The 17,097-nt window shown below is 39.1% G+C and overlaps 1 protein-coding gene across 2 annotated transcripts in view; it reads right to left on the reverse strand.

The window, feature by feature from the left end:
• Nucleotides 1-3,692: 3,692 nt before the first annotated feature.
• LOC130930784 (dynein axonemal light chain 1-like) overlaps nt 3,693-17,097 on the reverse strand; it is a 44,897-nt gene continuing 31,492 nt past the window's right edge. For both annotated transcript variants that reach the window (XM_057858901.1, XM_057858900.1), the window contains 4 exons: nt 13,286-13,351; nt 9,009-9,095; nt 8,795-8,935; nt 3,693-4,498 (listed from right to left, as the gene is read on the reverse strand). In XM_057858901.1, coding sequence (XP_057714884.1) covers nt 4,145-4,498; nt 8,795-8,935; nt 9,009-9,095; nt 13,286-13,351 — 648 coding nt within the window. In that variant the 3' untranslated portion in view covers nt 3,693-4,144. The remainder of the gene's footprint in view (nt 4,499-8,794; nt 8,936-9,008; nt 9,096-13,285; nt 13,352-17,097) is intronic.

Raw genomic sequence — 17,097 nt, forward strand, 5'->3', positions numbered from 1 at the left:
ATTTCATCTAATATTGAACCATTTTCAGTCAATGAAGGTCTTTATTTTCGATGTACATTGTTGAAAACGGCCAACAATTGCATCTCAAATGTGACTTAATAAAAAAAAAAAAAGTAATTCACGTTTACTCAAAAAACTTTTAGATCTTATAAAAAATATATAAATTTCTTACCTAAAAATGTCATTACGCTTGATAACACACATCACTTATAAGTTAGGTGTTTTCCCCACGTGTTTCAATTGAATTTCCACTTCAGTCAAGCAGCAGCTATAAGTTCTAGTTAAGTTTTAAGTTAGTCTAAACTGTAAATCCTGATAGGATTTTGAGTTTTTGCAGTGTTCAAAACTAATGTTGTGCTGTATTGGAGCACAGTAGGCACCAGTGCTACTTGGTGTTTTATCCAGCAATGACTACTGAGCTAAAATTGACAGTTAGCATTAGTAAGTTTTTATTTTACACCCTACTCTATAGCACTGTTTTCACAGATTAAATAAAGCCTGTATGTAAGAGTTAGCCACGCATCGACAGTGGTCACAATGAAGAGAAACTTAGCCCTTCGCAGGGATAACGTTACGCGAGCGAGTGACAGTAACGTTAATCTTATTTATGAGCGCTGAGAAGTGTACTGCTTGAAGATGACGGCTGTTTAACGCCGCCGAGTCGGTAATTTCACATCTAGTTCTACGTAAATGTGATATCTATGACACGCATCAGACGCTACCTGCTACCACCGTCGCAACATGCGGGTGTAGTTTTTAGCAACGTTGACGCAGTTTGTAACGGCTGTCGGCTGCAGTAAGGTATTTTTTTTATTGCTTCTTCTTCTATGCATGTGACGTCAGCGCGTTGTCCCGCATTAAAAGTAGTCCGGGCAAAACGCGATGCTTAGAGCTGGCAAAATTAAATGATTCCTTGACGTGAATAAAATTACTCGAATCAGTTTTTAAACTCGAGTTACTCGAGTTTAAAAACTGAAGCTCAATATATAAACTTCGATCTTTTTTTTTTTTTTAAATATAAGATTATATATGCATATTTTTACACACACACACTGACGTTCTACAGTTTCCTACATTGATTTAAACAGGTTGTCAGGTTTTTACCCAAGTTAATGGACACTCTTTAAGTGACTAGGAGCGAGCTCCATCCAGTGTTAAAACTGACAAGTGCAACAGAATGTAGACTGAATTCAACCTTCTTGTGGGGGCCACGTCCACAATCTGTGCCAGTTGTTGAAGTGCTATTTTTTTGACACAGACTTACGCTACAGGCATGGCAACAGCAGCACACACAGGTAACCACATGGGCAGATTATCAAACACTAAAACGTAATAATCTAACGTGATTAGTCTTAAATTGTTGCTAACATTTTAACAAAGTAACACCTTTATTCCATTTCAACAATATTTTGACTAACGATTTCTCACTGGCCAATCTTTTTCAAATCCTTACCCTTGAAAAATAATCACTGATTCTTCATTTTTCCCCCCCCATTTTCTTCATGCTCCTCCATCTTTAACAATGAGATTATCAGACATTAACACTTAAATTAGGTTTTCTAGCAGTTATATAAATATTTATGATATTCAGAACAATCCCGCCAGCCACAGCTTCTATTTTTAAACTAGCTGGAATTACCATTAATGTTTTGCCATCACACAAGGCATATACAGTTGTGTTCAAACACGACTGAAATAAAAATATTTTTTGGAATATTCCAATTAATGGCCTTTCTGTGATTACCTCATTGACAAAATTATTCAACCCCCCCACCACTCTTAAGAACAAAGTTTTCCATCAGGTGTTGTCAAACACCTGGCTCTTCTTGGCAGTTAATGACATCTTTACATGGTGAAATCCAAGGAATGGTCAACAAAGTTCAGGAAGGAGGTCATTTCAAAAAGATAGCAAAAGGACTAAAATTTTCAAGAGACACAACTGGGAGCGTAGTCCGCAAGTTTAAAGCTAAAAACTAAGTGGAAACGCTACCTGTGCGATACCTGAAGCGGAAGGTGGAGAAAAATTCCCGGGTGACAGCTGAGGAACTACGACAGGACATGTCGGAGGGAGGTGTTCAGGTTTCATCCCAGACAATAAAAAGCACACTGCGAAATGATGGCATATTCCATGCAAGAACTCCCAGGTGCACCCCCCTGCTGACTCCAAAGCACAAGAAGAGTTGACTCCAGTATCCCAAAAACCAGGTGAACAAACCACAGAGGTTTTGGGATACTGTTCTCTGGAGTGATGAGGCCAAACTGGAACTCTTTGCGCCAATGGATCAACGGTATTTGTGGAGGGGAAAGAATGGTGCCTATAAAGAAAAGAACACGTTTCCTCCTGTGAAGCACGGAAGGCAGTCATGCTCTGGGGTTGTTTTGCTTCTTCAGGTAGAGGAAATATTCAGCGTGAACAAGGTATTATGAATTCAGTTTACTACCAGGAGATCTTGGATGCAAACGTCATGCACTCGGTGACAAAGGTAAGGCTTTGGAGAGGTTTGACAGACCTTCCAACAGGACAATGATCCTATAAGCATACCTCAACATCTACCACATTTTGGTTGCAAAAGAAGGGCTGGAAGATTTCTGGAGTTGCCATTGCAATCATCAGACTTTAATTCCATTGAAAATCTCTGTGGGAATTGAAGAAGGCAGTTGCAGCTTGCAAGCCCAAAAATGTTGATTTAACTGTAGGCCTTTGCTCATGAGGAATAGGCAAAGATACCTGTGGATCGCTGCAAGAAACTTGTGTCAAACTATGCTTCATGTCAAAAGGATGTTATTGTTGCAAAAGGATGTTATTATAAGTACTAAAGTTATACATTCCTAAGAGGTTGAATAATTTTGTCAATGAAGTAATCATAGAAAGGCCATGGATTAGAATATTCCCCAAAAATATTTTTGTAATTTCAGTTATATTTGCCTATTTGACGTCATTATTTAATGTGCTTATAAACAAGATGAAAAATAAATGTCAAACTTGAAAAAACACATCTACTGTGGGGATTGAATAATTTAAAAAAACTAATCTATTGTCCTGATGACCTGTTGACAATAACACAACTTCTTCATCTAAGTAAATTCACCTTTATTCACTTCCTTTGGCGTAAACACAGTTTTAGACTCCCATGGACGCATTCAAACAATAGATGATTAAAACAAGCAGTGGTGGTTTGAATGAATCAGTAGATGCTGCGTGTTCAAGAAGGCTGGGCCAGCAGAAGGTGATGCTGCGCTTTGGCTTGTTAAGCATGTCAGCGCTTACATGAGAAAGCTATGCAGTCTGTGCATGCGAAAATGATATGTAGTCCACAGCACTATCTTTAAATACAGTCCATGGATGGTACTGCCATTTTCCATTGAATTGTTTGACAAAGGAGCAGTGTTGGGCACGTTACTTTAAAAAAGTAATTATAGTTACTCATTACTTCCAAAAAGTAACTGAGTTAGTAACTGAATTACTCTATAGTAAAAGTAACTAGTTACCGTTACTTTAAAAAAAAGTTGTTGTATGTCAAAGAATTTGAAATTTTCTGAGCAGTATTCGAGTCAGTTGAATAAAGAACAGACAGGTAGTTGTGTTGTAGAACCTTGTAATATTTATTGCACCTCACCAGCAACAGATTTATCCTACACTTGAAGTGCAACAAAAATAAACAGTAAACAATATAATAAAATAACAACCAGCAGTAAACAATATAAAGTGAGTTTAATCAATTAAATCTCTCACAACCTGAGACAACTGGTCAAGTAGACATAGCCTACTGTACTTCAAGTATTTTGACTTGAAATAGTGTTTATATCTCCACCTCGTAAAGGACAAATTTTCCTCTGAATGCTCTGCCCTCATATCCCTCTGCATCTGCTTTGCGTGTGTGTTTGCCGCACGCGCTGTTCCGGTTTGTATGTGAAAACACCGGCTCTGATTGGCTTACCATGACACATGACTAACCCTCAGCCAATCACTTCCATCGCATCTATCCAGGTGGTGCATTCAGGTAGCCTCGTCCCCCTACTCCTCCCGTCATCCACAAAGCGTCTGCCGTCCTCAAAATGGAAGCAGCATTCTTGCTGGCTGACATTGGGGGATGGGAACGATTTGCAATGTATTGAACATTAAGAAATCAATGGGGCAAAAAGTTTATGGTGGTATCAACAACAGTTTGTCCAGTCTCCCAATCAACTCCTGCAGCTGCATCTTGTTGGCAAATCTCTGTGTGTCCCTCGCGTCTAGCAGTTGTCTCTCAGTATGAGCAAGCAGCTCTACAACCTCAGATACTGGTAACTCGTCTGCCTCGTCAACTGTACCTTGGAAACTCTTGACTGAGCTGCTCTTGACAGTCTTCCTAGTCAGGAATCTAGGTCGGTATGCTTGAGAGACAGATATCCTGGGAGGTAAAGATTCAAGAAGTGCGTCACTGCAAATGTCCAAATCATCCTGTAGTCTCCCTTTCCTGTCCTCTTTGTCCACTTTCCCAGTCTCCTGCCCTTTCCACTGAGGGGAAAAAAGAACAACAGCACTCTTTTTGAATCTGAGTTTTGATGATATTTGATTGTTTTTATCTTGTCAAATGCATTTTGCTTGAACCCACATATTCTGTTTTGATTTTTTTGCAACCAGAAGTTATATCAATTAGGCACTTTTTTTTTTTTTTTTTTTTACAAATACATGTCATTCAAATCTACAGTTGTGGTCAAAAGTTTACATACACTTGTGAAGAACATAATGTCATGGCTCTCTTGAGTTTCCAGTTATTTCTACAACTCTGATTTTTCTCCGATAGAGTGATTGGAACAGATACTTCTTTGTCACAAAAAACATTCATGAAGTTTGGTTCTTTTATGCCTTTATTATGGGTTAACAGAAAAAGTGATCAAATCTGCTGGGTCAAAAATATACATACAACAACACGAATTAGCAATTTCTTGTGAGTGATTATTGACTTGAACAATCATTGACTTGAACAAGTCAGGAAAGTCACTTGGAGCCATTTCAAAGCAGCTGCAGGTCCCAAGAGCAACAGTGCAAACAATTGTAAGTATAAAGTGCATGGCACTGTTTTGTCACTGCCACGATCAGGAAGAAAACGCTATCACCTACTGCTGAGACAAAATTGGTCAGGAGGGTGAAGATTCACCCGAGAATCACCAAAAAGCAGATCTGCCAAGAATTAGAAGCTGCTGGAACACAGATGTCAGTGTCCACAGTCAAGCGTGTTTTGCATCTCTATGGACTGAGAGGCTGCCGTGCAAGAAGGAAGCCCTTGCTCCAAAAGCGGCACCTTAAGGCTCGACTGAAGTTTGCTGCTGATCACATGGACAAAGATAAGACCTTCTGGAGGAAAGTTCTGTGGTCAGACGAAACAAAAATCGAGCTGTTTGGCCACAATCCCCAGCAATACTGGACTGTCTCAGAAAATTAGAATACACAATATTCTAATTTTCTGAGACAGTCCTGTATATTGTTCTATGTAAAGGACGTCAGCCAAGGTCGGCCCCCCACATTTTTACCACGCCAAATCTGGTCCCCTTTGCAAAAAGTTTGGACACCCCTGCTTTAAATGGTGGATTAATGTACAGGACTGTCTCAGAAAATTAGAATATTGTGTATTCTAATTTTCTGAGACAGTCCAGTATGTTTGTAGGAGAAAAGGTGAGGCCTTTAACCCCAAGTACACCATGCCTACCGTCAAGCACGGTGGTGGTAGTATTATGCTGTGGGGCTGTTTTGCTGCCAATGGAACTGGTGCTTTACAGAGAGTAAATGGGATAATGAAGAAGGAGGATTACCTTCAAATTCTTCAAGATAACCTAACGTCATCAGCCCGAAGATTGGGTCTTGGGTGCAGTTGGGTGTTCCAACAGGACAATGACCCCAAACACACATCAAAAGCAGTAATGGAATGGCTAAATCAGGCTAGAATTAAGGTTTTCGAATGGCCTTCCCAAAACCCCATTGAGAACTTGTGGACAATGCTGATGAAACAAGTCCATGTCAGAAAGCCATCAAATTTAAATGAACTGCACCAATTCTGTCAAGAGGAGTGGTCAAAGATTCATCCAGAAGCTTGCCAGAAGCTTGTGGATGGCTACCAAAAGCGCCTAATTGAAGTGAAAATGGCCAAGGGACAGGTTACCAAATATTAGCGCTGCAGTATGTATATTTTTGACCCAGCAGATTTGATCACTTTTTTCTGTTCACGCATAATAAAGTCATAAAAGAACCAAACTTCATGAATGTTTTTTTGTGACAAAGAAGTATCTGTTCCAATCACTATCAGAGAAAAATCAGAGTTGTAGAAATAACTGGAAACTCAAGAGAGCCATGACATTATGTTCTTCACAAGTGTATGTAAACTTTTGACCACAACTGTATGTATCGACCAGTCTGTACATAAGGACAGTGCTGATCCAGGAGAATGGCAATAACAATTTTAGTATGGTTGCCTTGTCTGTTGTCAATTCACTAAGACAGTGGTAGAACATGAACGACTAGTAAGTGACTGTTCACAGTCAATCATAAACGCAATTAGGCATGTTTCACTGTATACTGTAGTATGAAAACGCGTATGTTTCAAAGCCGCAAAAATCATCCATCATACAGTCTCTAAAGTATTAGATCATTTTTATGTCCCCAAAATGCATGGAGCAGCTGCAAGGCTCAAACCTCCCCCTACCGGTTGTCGCTCAGTGTCAGTGAGTCAGCTGTGCTACACGATGGCTGGAGTAGGTGAAACTCCTTAACTTTTTCCCCTCACCGAAGAAAAAAAAATTGCTGGTAAGGGAATACTTCGGCTACAGAAAAGTTACAGACGGCCATGGTTTAGAGGACGAGGGCCAAACGACATGTAAAACATGTTTGTGGAGGGTGGCTGCCGAGGAGGCAATACCTCAAATATGATTCCGCATTCATACAAAATTAAAGGTTAGTAAACACGGTCATGAACGTTTTTCACCAGCTACAAGTTAACTCCAGCGTGTTTAGTGTGTCTAGCTGTGGTAAAACTTTTTTTTTTCTCTCTGGCAACTGTCTGTGTTGAGAAAGAGAGTGTGTGTATAATGTAAACATGATACGAGTCATACACACGTGCTTTTTATGGAAAACTATTTTTCTGATGGTAATCATGTTGACCTGTGGCTGTGGGTTTAGGCTCACCTAAAGGACTGAAATTATCTTAATTTTATTTAAAATATTTTGCTATTTCTTATTAATCTATTTTAACATTATACTTATATTCCAATTAGCTAATACGTTTTGACAATTAAAAATCTAGTTCAATGTAGGGCTGGGCGATATGGCCTTAAACATGTATCACGATAAATTGAGCAGATTTATCTCGATAACGATAAATGACGATAAATTCGCCCAAGCGTACTGTTATATAATTTGAAAATCTGAATCAATGCATGAAATAGATTAACTGTTTCTTGTTTATTTACCAGCATTCAATTTCATATACTGTATTTAACAATTGTACATGCAGTCTAAACATTAAGTTTATAAAAATGTATTGTAAGCAATAAGAATTCAAGTATGTACACTATCAAAATCAATATGCCTGTGCAAACATGTCATTGTAACACAAATGACTTGCAGCTTGAACAGTACACTTCAAAAAGACAACTTATTGTTAATGGCTGCTGTGACATAATTATTCAATACAAGTGTTTACATTATGGTTTCAGGGTCCCCCCCAGTGCATTTTTTAATAAATGCACGCACAAATGAACCCCCAAACAAACACAGAGACACACACATTAAAGCTATATTGATCTTCTTCAAATGAAACGCTTAAGATTTTATGATAGCAATAATGACACAGAAATAAGCACATACAGAAAAATAGCTGGGGCCATTTCTCGGTCATTATAAGTTTCGCCGTTGGATTGTACTTTATGCTGAATGATTTACCATCACAAAAGCTATCAGAGGAATCACACACAGACAGATACAAAATAACGCCACATAGTAATTGCTAGATGCAGTCCGTGCCCAATCCACTCATTAAATTCAGCCGTTTCGACAAAGTTAGAGCTGCTATCCGACTCCATCACGTTCATTTGTAGCGTTAGCCGCTAGCTAGCGTTAGCCTGGCTACCAGTAGAAAGCACTGAAAGCACCATCTCCGGAAATCGTGAGAACAAGGGAGGACAGCAGGTGAAAGCCCGTCTGGATGCCACCAAGAGTCTACTAAATGTCGGTTGAAAGTTTGGTGAATCTCCCTTAAGCCACACTCCATCACGTTTTGCTTGTAGCGTTAGCTGCTAGCGTTAGCTTACCGGGCTTTTGTTTGATTGGCTTCTTGATGATCACGTGACTCCCTACGTAAGCCCATTGACTGCTTTCTTAAAGGGGAATGAACATAGACGAACAACACAGAATCAAAGCGGGATGAAAAGACTATATTTTCTTGTTTTATTAATTTACCGAATTTACCGACATGGTCAAAATTACGTCGGTCATCGTTAAGAATTTCGGTGACGGTAAATTTTCGGTTTACCGCCCTGCCCTAGTTCAATGGAAAAAAGTTTAAAAATTTTTTTTTTTGCCCAGATATTTCAAAGTAACACATTTTCATGCTGTAACTGCCATACCGTGATATTTTAGCTTAAAGTTATCATACCTTCAGAATATCATACCTGCACATGCCTAAACACTTTTTTTTTTAAACACTGTGGTGATAAGTGCGTCCGGTGGTGTTCATGGGGCAACACTGGTGATCTGGCTTTTAGCATTGACCTTTGACTTCATGTGTACTGGTATCACAATTATGTGTGTGTCACTATGTACCTGCAATGTTTCCAGTCTCAGCAGTATATTATCCAGTTTGTCTAAAGCTAGTTGCCCAGCGTTGCAGTTGACATCTCCCCGCATGATGTGTGTAGGCCTCTCAGTGACAGGATCCTTTTCATGCAAGTCCACCACACTGTCCTGCAACGCGACAGACAATCATGCTTATACATTCGAGATGGTGTTGAGTCGTATATATTAAGATAAAACTCACCATCCAGGTCCAAAAAACGTTCTCTAGCTCCTTCCATTTAAGGTACAATTCAAAGACGTCAGATAGCTGCTGCACATCATTGCATATCTATAAAAACACACGGTGAGGTGAAGAGTTATTAGCCACCTCCTCAAATTCTTATTTTTCAGGATAGTTTCCCTATGTTAATGTTTACGTTCATAAAACAAATGTAATTTTCAGACAAAGACAACTTGCAGTAAAGTGATTTCATTTATTAGAGCAGGGGTCCCCAACGACCGCGCATTTGGTACCGGGCTGCACAGAAATAATAAATAATTTATTAATGACTGCATTCTGGCCAATTCACTTTGGCCTGTGCAGCTTAACACACCAATATCCCTGTCTACTCTAGATATACAACTCCAGGATAGGAGGTCGTCATAGAAATGCATTGATTGGACTGTTAGCAGTACATCTTGTTTTGTACATCTATGTGCGCTTGGCCTCGATAATAACGTATGACGTAGGGCCGGCACATCACAATTGTTCCTGGAAATAATTAGCCCCCCACTAGAATGACTGAAAAAAAGACGTATTTGGACAGATTTTTTGGGGGGAAAAGGGAACCTGACGGGCCAGAAGATGAGCCTACAACCTCGAAGAAAACAAAATCTATGCTACTTCCCAATCACTAAAGACCCACGAACTGCAAAGGAGTGGATTCATGACCCGTATGTGAATAAACCGAGTGATTCGAGCATGTCTGTGCAATAGGAAGAGATGTAGAGATCGCAAATCACGGCGACCTTAAACGTACATTTGAGACAACAACTCTACCGAGGTTCTGGATTAAAGTCATTTCGGAATATCCTGACATCGCTAGGAGCGCACTAAAAACTGTGCCACAATTTCTAACATCGTATCTTTGTGAAGCCACGCTCCCATCTCGGGACCATCTCGTCACAACGAAACAAGCTCAGGCCTCCCTCTGATTCAGCGGGTGAGTTGTATTTTCCCTGCACTGAACATGACAGGGCTAAAAACAAATGCTATTTTATATTTGCTGTATTTTTCTGCCGCACATTGCTGGTGTTCTGACAAATTTAACATGCGCGTAACGTTAAAAATGATCGCGAATGCAGCGATTCCAAAGTACACACTACAAACTTTCTTTAAAGAGAGGAATATTAACTTACGTTTGCCAAGTTAACTGGCCACAACTGCTCGCAGCTCTCTCACTTAACGACTTCGCCGTGTCGTTAAGCATTAATTTACGCCATTTTTGTGTTGCACATGTATGTTTATGATGTAAATAGTTTTTTAGCACCGTTGGATAACATTGAGAGTCCAACTGAATATAAAAGAGGGCTTTTTTCACTGCCACAAAAGCTTTGGGAGCAAAATTTTATAAGGGTGAAAAATTTGACAGAACAACAGTCCGTGAAAAAAAGACCCAAATCACACCAGTCCATGGTGCAAAAAAGGTTGGGGACCCCTGTATTAGAGGAACAAACTATTCAATATAACCTGGTCTGATGTGAAAAAGGTACATTCCCTTTAAATCTATATATATTTGTTGGGTCACCCTCAGCAGAACCAACTGAAATCAAGCATCTTGTGTAGAGGTGCAACAATTAATCGATTAGCAAATTAATCGACAACTATTTTAATAACCAATTACGGTAATCGTTTAGGACCTTCATCTTAAACATGTCTAAATTATTGAAATTGTAAAACATACATATAACTTCTCAGATGTAAATATTGTCAGATTTCTTAATTATATTTTTGCTAAGTCAAAGGAGGACACAAACAAAAATCAGCTTTTGCTTTGGAAAACAACTATTCACATTTTTGCCAATTTTCGGACATCTTACTGTCTCAATTAGCTTCTTAATAAGGCTGCAACAACAAATCGATTAATAAATATGGTACAAAATCAAACGTTTCTCATTTTCAACATTGTCATATGATATTTTTTAGGCACAGCCGAATTTATACCTCATCACTATTCATCCTTCACACAACCACTGGAAACAGAAATGTCCTTCAATCCAACTGCAGGCGACTGAGAGATCAGGATTTTATGACAATGTGCGCTGGTCGTCATGGGAAATGCAGTCTTCCTTAAGGCAAAACACTATCGCTTTATCCACCTGTGCCATTTAAATGGACCAAAATTGAAAGTTCCCTAGTGTTGCTTTAAATGTATGAAGTAGTGCTGCAACAAAACACTATACAGTGTAAACAAAAGCAGCACAGTAGCATACATATTTTGTTTCTCAAATGCAAAGATTAATTATAATTCACGAATACAGTGGTAGCTCTACGTGCGAATTTAATCGTGCGAAAATCCGCCGTGCAGCCGTCTTGTGGAAAAACAATGAAATTGCAACTGTCCTAAATTGTTGTATTTCGAGCATGTCGTCATATATAGAGACAAATGACGAGTCAAATTTTACGTCGGATGTCGGAAGGATCGTATGTCGCTACTTGACTAGTGGATTTGACTTTTACGACTGTTGTATATTAACTTGACATAATACCATTAATTATGATTCAACGTGTTACATTACACATACCAAATAGTTCAACTTTCTACAGATCGGATCCGATCACGTCATTTTCAAAGTATCGGAATCGGCAAAAAAATATCGGACATGCCTTTTTTTTAATATATATATATATATATATATATATATATATATATTCTTTAATTAAATCGCTTTCTAATTGTATTTAACGTTACAGACATAATATGTTACACTCATCCAGAGTCTTTAGTTTAGGCTTAAGGTAGGGTTATCAAATTTATCCCGTTAACGGCGGTAATTAATTTTTTTATTTTTTTTATTTATCACGTTAAAATATTTAACGCAATTAACGCATGTGCTGCACGACCCACTCACGCATTGTCGCGTTCAATCTGTAATGGTGCCGTTTTACCTATATATAGAGCTAAAAGGCAGCGTTAAATGAGTAGAGTGAATATTGGCAGCCTTTGGTGCCTTTTTTTAATTGGCTTAAGCCTTGCAAACCCTCTCCGTATGATTAGAAATGTCATGGGAAGCAATGTGGGGAAGAAAGGTAGTAGTTAATCTTTTTCTTAACACCCTATGTTATTTCCCAACGCAGAGAAGATATATCAATTTGTAGCACTACGCACAGTCATGGTTCCACTTCCCATCATGCATTTGGGTTGAATGGCTGCAGTATCATTTACTGAAAGCTCAACCAATACACTACATGGCAATATTTAGTCACAATATACAAAATCACATTTATCCTTTAAGAATTACAAGTCTTTCTATCCGTGGATCCCTCTCACAGAAAGAATGTTAATAATGTAAATGCCATCTTGAGGATTTATTGTCAAAATAAACAAATACAGTACTTATGTACTGTATGTTAAATGTATATATTCATCCGAGTTTTATTCATTTTTTTTCTTAATGCATTGCCAAAATGTGTATGATCGGGAAAAATTATCGGGAATGATTGGAATTGAATCGGGAGCGGAAAAAAAAGCAATCGGATCGGGAAATATCGGGATCGGCAGATACTCAAACTAAAACGATCGGGATCGGATCGGGAGCAAAAAAAACATGATCGGAACAACCCTATAACTTTCATCTTCTCAGTACATCTTTATCAACCCTAAAGTCTTTGGAATGTTCGAGATATTTGATAAAACAAGGGTTTTACGTTTTTGGTCAGCAGTATTTATTGCCTTGGAACTCTACCATTAGTGCCATTTCTGTTGAGTCATTGCTACTCTCCACAACTGAAGCAGCTCTTTATACGTTGTCCCAGATTTCTTTGCGATTTGTCGTCAGTCAGAGTACTCTTGGGTTATTTTTTTGTACACATGAAACACTTGGGTATGCTCACAACTGTATAGAAATGAGTATACCTTTTCCAGACTAATTAATGTGAATTTATTGCTTTTGCTTGTTGTTAACAACATGTTGTTATTCATCGGTTTTTTAGTTTCCTCGATTTTTGCATTTTGTTGCAGCTTTTGGAGATATTTTGACCGACTTCATTTTGTGATACAGGTTTTTCTACAGACGTGCAGCACGAGCATCACGCTAAGCGCAAGCTTCCAGAATGGACGGACATCAAAAGGTGTTAAAGGCTACTTATAAAAATAGTGGGAAACGACCACTTTGCAATCCCAGATATTTTCACCAGCTGATGCCCTAAGCATTAACAAGGACCCTGTCACACTGACAAATGGTTTCTTTCCAGAAGCTGTGACATAAACACCAGCACAGTGGGGTTAAATTACAGGCGTTAATCTAAGCATATAATACCTTTTTCAGTGCGGGAGAACTTTGTCCTGAAGATGAGGATCGAGATGATTGGCTATGAGAAAGAACCTGGAAAAAAAGGAAAAACATAAATATACTCATTACCTTGGTCTTTCTGAAAGAAAGAACAAGGTATTGTTATTGTGCAACTTTATTGTTCTTATTACCTTGGTCTTTCCTATGGAAAGAACAAGGTATTGTTATTCTGCAACTTTATTCGCCTTATTACCTTGGTCTTTCCAAGGGAAAGAACAAGGTTATGTTGTTGTACAACTTTATTGTACTTCTTTATTATTATTCTTTATTATTATTATTATTCAATAATTGTTGACGTTTTTTTCGGCGCGCCGCGCAGCCCGAACCGTAGCACCGATCGGCACCGTTCAAGTATCGGCACGACCGGAATTTTCGCGCGACGATGGGAATTTTTCAAACGGCCCCGAAAAATTTTCCGTTCGCCCGTAAACGGCAAATTTCCGAAAAAAAAAAAAAGTTTCAAAACGCTACTTGTCCTACAATTTTTGACCAAATCACATAATTTGGGTATCAAAAATTCCGGGACGGTGAGGGGCATAAAAGTTGTATACAGAATTTGACAAAAATTTACGGTTCCCCGGAAATTTGCCAAAAACTTTCCTATTCATTTTGAATGGAAAAAAAACGTGCGCTTCACAGCCCGAACCATAGCACCGATCGCCATCGTTCAAGTTTTGGCATGACCGGAATTTTCGTGCGACGCAGGGTCTTTTTCAAACGGCCCCGAAAAATTTTCCGTTTGCCCGTAAACGGCAATTTTCCGTAAAAAAAACAAAAGTTTCAAAACGCTACTTGTCCTACAATTTTTGACCAAATCACATAAATTGGACATCAAAAATTCCGGGATGGTGGGGGGCATAAAGATTGTATACAGAATTTGGAAAAAAATTACGGTTCCCCGGATATTTGCCAAAAACTATCCCATTCATTTCTAATGGGAAAATTTCCCATTCACTTCCAATGGGATTTCCATTGGAATTTACATCATTGATGCCATTGACGGCTATAAATGTCGAATCTATTGATGCCAATGTACTTGGATTCAATTGACTATATGGATGTCGATGCCAATGACGGCCATGGACGTCCAAAATTTTTCCCATTCATTTTCAATGGGGAAAAAACTACATTTCCCCAAATCAACAGAAAATGACCAGATATCAATAGGACGTGTCCCCCAAACGTCCCCAACTCCATTGACGCTTATAGGGGGTTCTGCCATTGACGGCCATGGACGTCCAAAATTTTTCCCATTCATTTTCAATGGGGAAAAAACTAAATTTCCCCAAATCAACAGAAAATGACCAGATATTAATAGGACGTATACCCCAAACGTCCCCAACTCCATTGACGCTTATGGGGGGTGCTGCCATTGACGTCCATGGACGTCCACAATTTTTCCCATTCATTTTCAATGGGGAAAAAACTAAATTTCCCCAAATCAACAGAAAATGACTAGATGTCAATAGGACGTGTCCCCCAAACTTCCCCAATTCCATTTACGCTTATGGAGGGTGATGCCATTGACGTTCATGGACGTCCAAACTTCCCATTCATTTCCAATGGCATTTCTTCATGTTTGTTCATTCTATTGATGCCAATGTACTTGGATTCAATTGACGCTTATGGGGGGTGCTGCCATTGACGTCCATGGACGTCCAAAAATTTTCCCATTCATTTTCAATGGGAATTTTTTTTTTTCCCCAAATCAACAGAAAATGACTAGATATCATTAGGACGTGTCCCCCAAATGTCCCCGATTGCATTGCCGCTTATGGAGGGTGATGCCATTGACGTCCATGGACGTCCAAACTTCCCATTCATTTTTCCAATGGCATTTCTTCATGTTTGTTCATTCTATTGATGCCAATGTACTTGGATTCTATTGACGCTTATGTAAGTTGATACCATTGACGTCCATGGACGTCCAAAATTTTTCCCATTCATTTTCAATGGGAATTTTTTTTTTTTTCCCCAAATCAATAAAATATGACCAGATATCAATAGGACGTGTCCCCCAAACTTCCCCAATTCCATTGAAGCTTATGGCGGGTACCGCCATTGACGGCCATGGACGTCCAAATGTCCCATTCATTTCTAATGGCTATAAATTATGTTTTTTCATTCTCTTGATGCCAATGTACTTGGATTCCATTGACGCCTCTATAAGTTGATACCATTGACGTCCATGGACGTCCAAAATTTTTCCCATTCATTTTCAATGGGGAAAAAACAAAATTTCCCCAAATCAACAGAAAATGACCAGATATCAATAGGACGTGTCCCCCAAACTTCCCCAATTCCATTGACGCTTATGAAGGGTGCCGCCATTGACTTCCATGGACGTCCAAAATTTTTCCCAATCATTTTCAATGGGGAAAAAACTAAATTTCTCCAAATCAACAGAAAATGACCAGATATCAATAGGACGTATACCCCAAACGTCTCCAACTCCATTGACGCTTATGGGGGGTGCTGCCATTGACGTCCATGGACGTCCAAAATTTTTCCCATTCATTTTCAATGGGAAAATTTTTTTTTTCCCCAAATCAACAGAAAATGACTAGATATCAATAGGACGTGGCCCCCAAATGTCCCCGATTGCATTGCTGCTTATGGAGGGTGATGCCATTGACGTCCAGGGACGTCCAAACTTCCCATTCATTTCCAATGGCATTTCTTCATGTTTGTTCATTCTATTGATGCCAATGTACTTGGATTCCATTGACGCTTATGTAAGTTGATACCATTGACGTCCATAGACGTCCAAAATTTTTCCCATTCATTTTCAATGGGAAATTTTTTTTTTTCCCCAAATCAACAGAAAATGACTAGATATCATTAGGACGTGTCCCCCAAATGTCCCCGATTGCATTGCCGCTTATGGAGGGTGATGCCATTGACGTTCATGGACGTCCAAACTTCCCATTAAATCCCAATGGCATTTCTTCATGTTTGTTAGTTCTATTGATGCCAATGTACTTGGATTCCATTGACGCTTATGTAAGTTGATACCATTGACGTCCATGGACGTCCAAAATTTTTCCCATTCATTTTCAATGGGAATTTTTTTTTTTTCCCCAAATCAACAGAAAATGACTAGATATCAATAGGACGTGTCCCCCAAATGTCCCCGATTGCATTGCCTCTTATGGAGGGTGATGCCATTGACGGCCACGGACGTCCAAACTTCCCATTCATTTCCAATGGCATTTCTTCATGTTTGTTCATTCTATTGATGCCAATGTACTTGGATTCCATTGACGCTTATGTAAATTGATACCATTGACGTCCATGGACGTCCAAAAATTTTCCCATTCATTTTCAATGGGAATTTTTTTTTTCCCCCAAATCAACAGAAAATGACTAGATATCATTAGGACTTGTCCCCCAAATGTCCCCGATTGCATTGCCGCTTATGGGGGGTGATGCCATTGACGTCCATGGACGTCCAAACTTCCCAATCATTTCCAAAGCCATTTCTTCATGTTTGTTCATTTAATTGATGCCAATGTACTTGGATTCCATTGAAGCTTATGGAGGTTGATACCATTGACGTCCATGGACGTCCAAAATATTTCCCATTCATTTTCAATGGGATTTTTTTTTTTTTTCCCAAATCAACAGAAAATGACTAGATATCATTAGGACGTGTCCCCCAAATGTCCCCGATTGCATTGCCGCTTATGGAGGGTGATGCCATTGACGTTCATGGACGTCCAAACTTCCCATTAATTTCCAATGGCATTTCTTCATGTTTGTTCATTTTATTGATGCCA

Source organism: Corythoichthys intestinalis, chromosome 15, assembly GCF_030265065.1.
Source record: "Corythoichthys intestinalis isolate RoL2023-P3 chromosome 15, ASM3026506v1, whole genome shotgun sequence".
NCBI lineage: Eukaryota > Metazoa > Chordata > Actinopteri > Syngnathiformes > Syngnathidae > Corythoichthys > Corythoichthys intestinalis.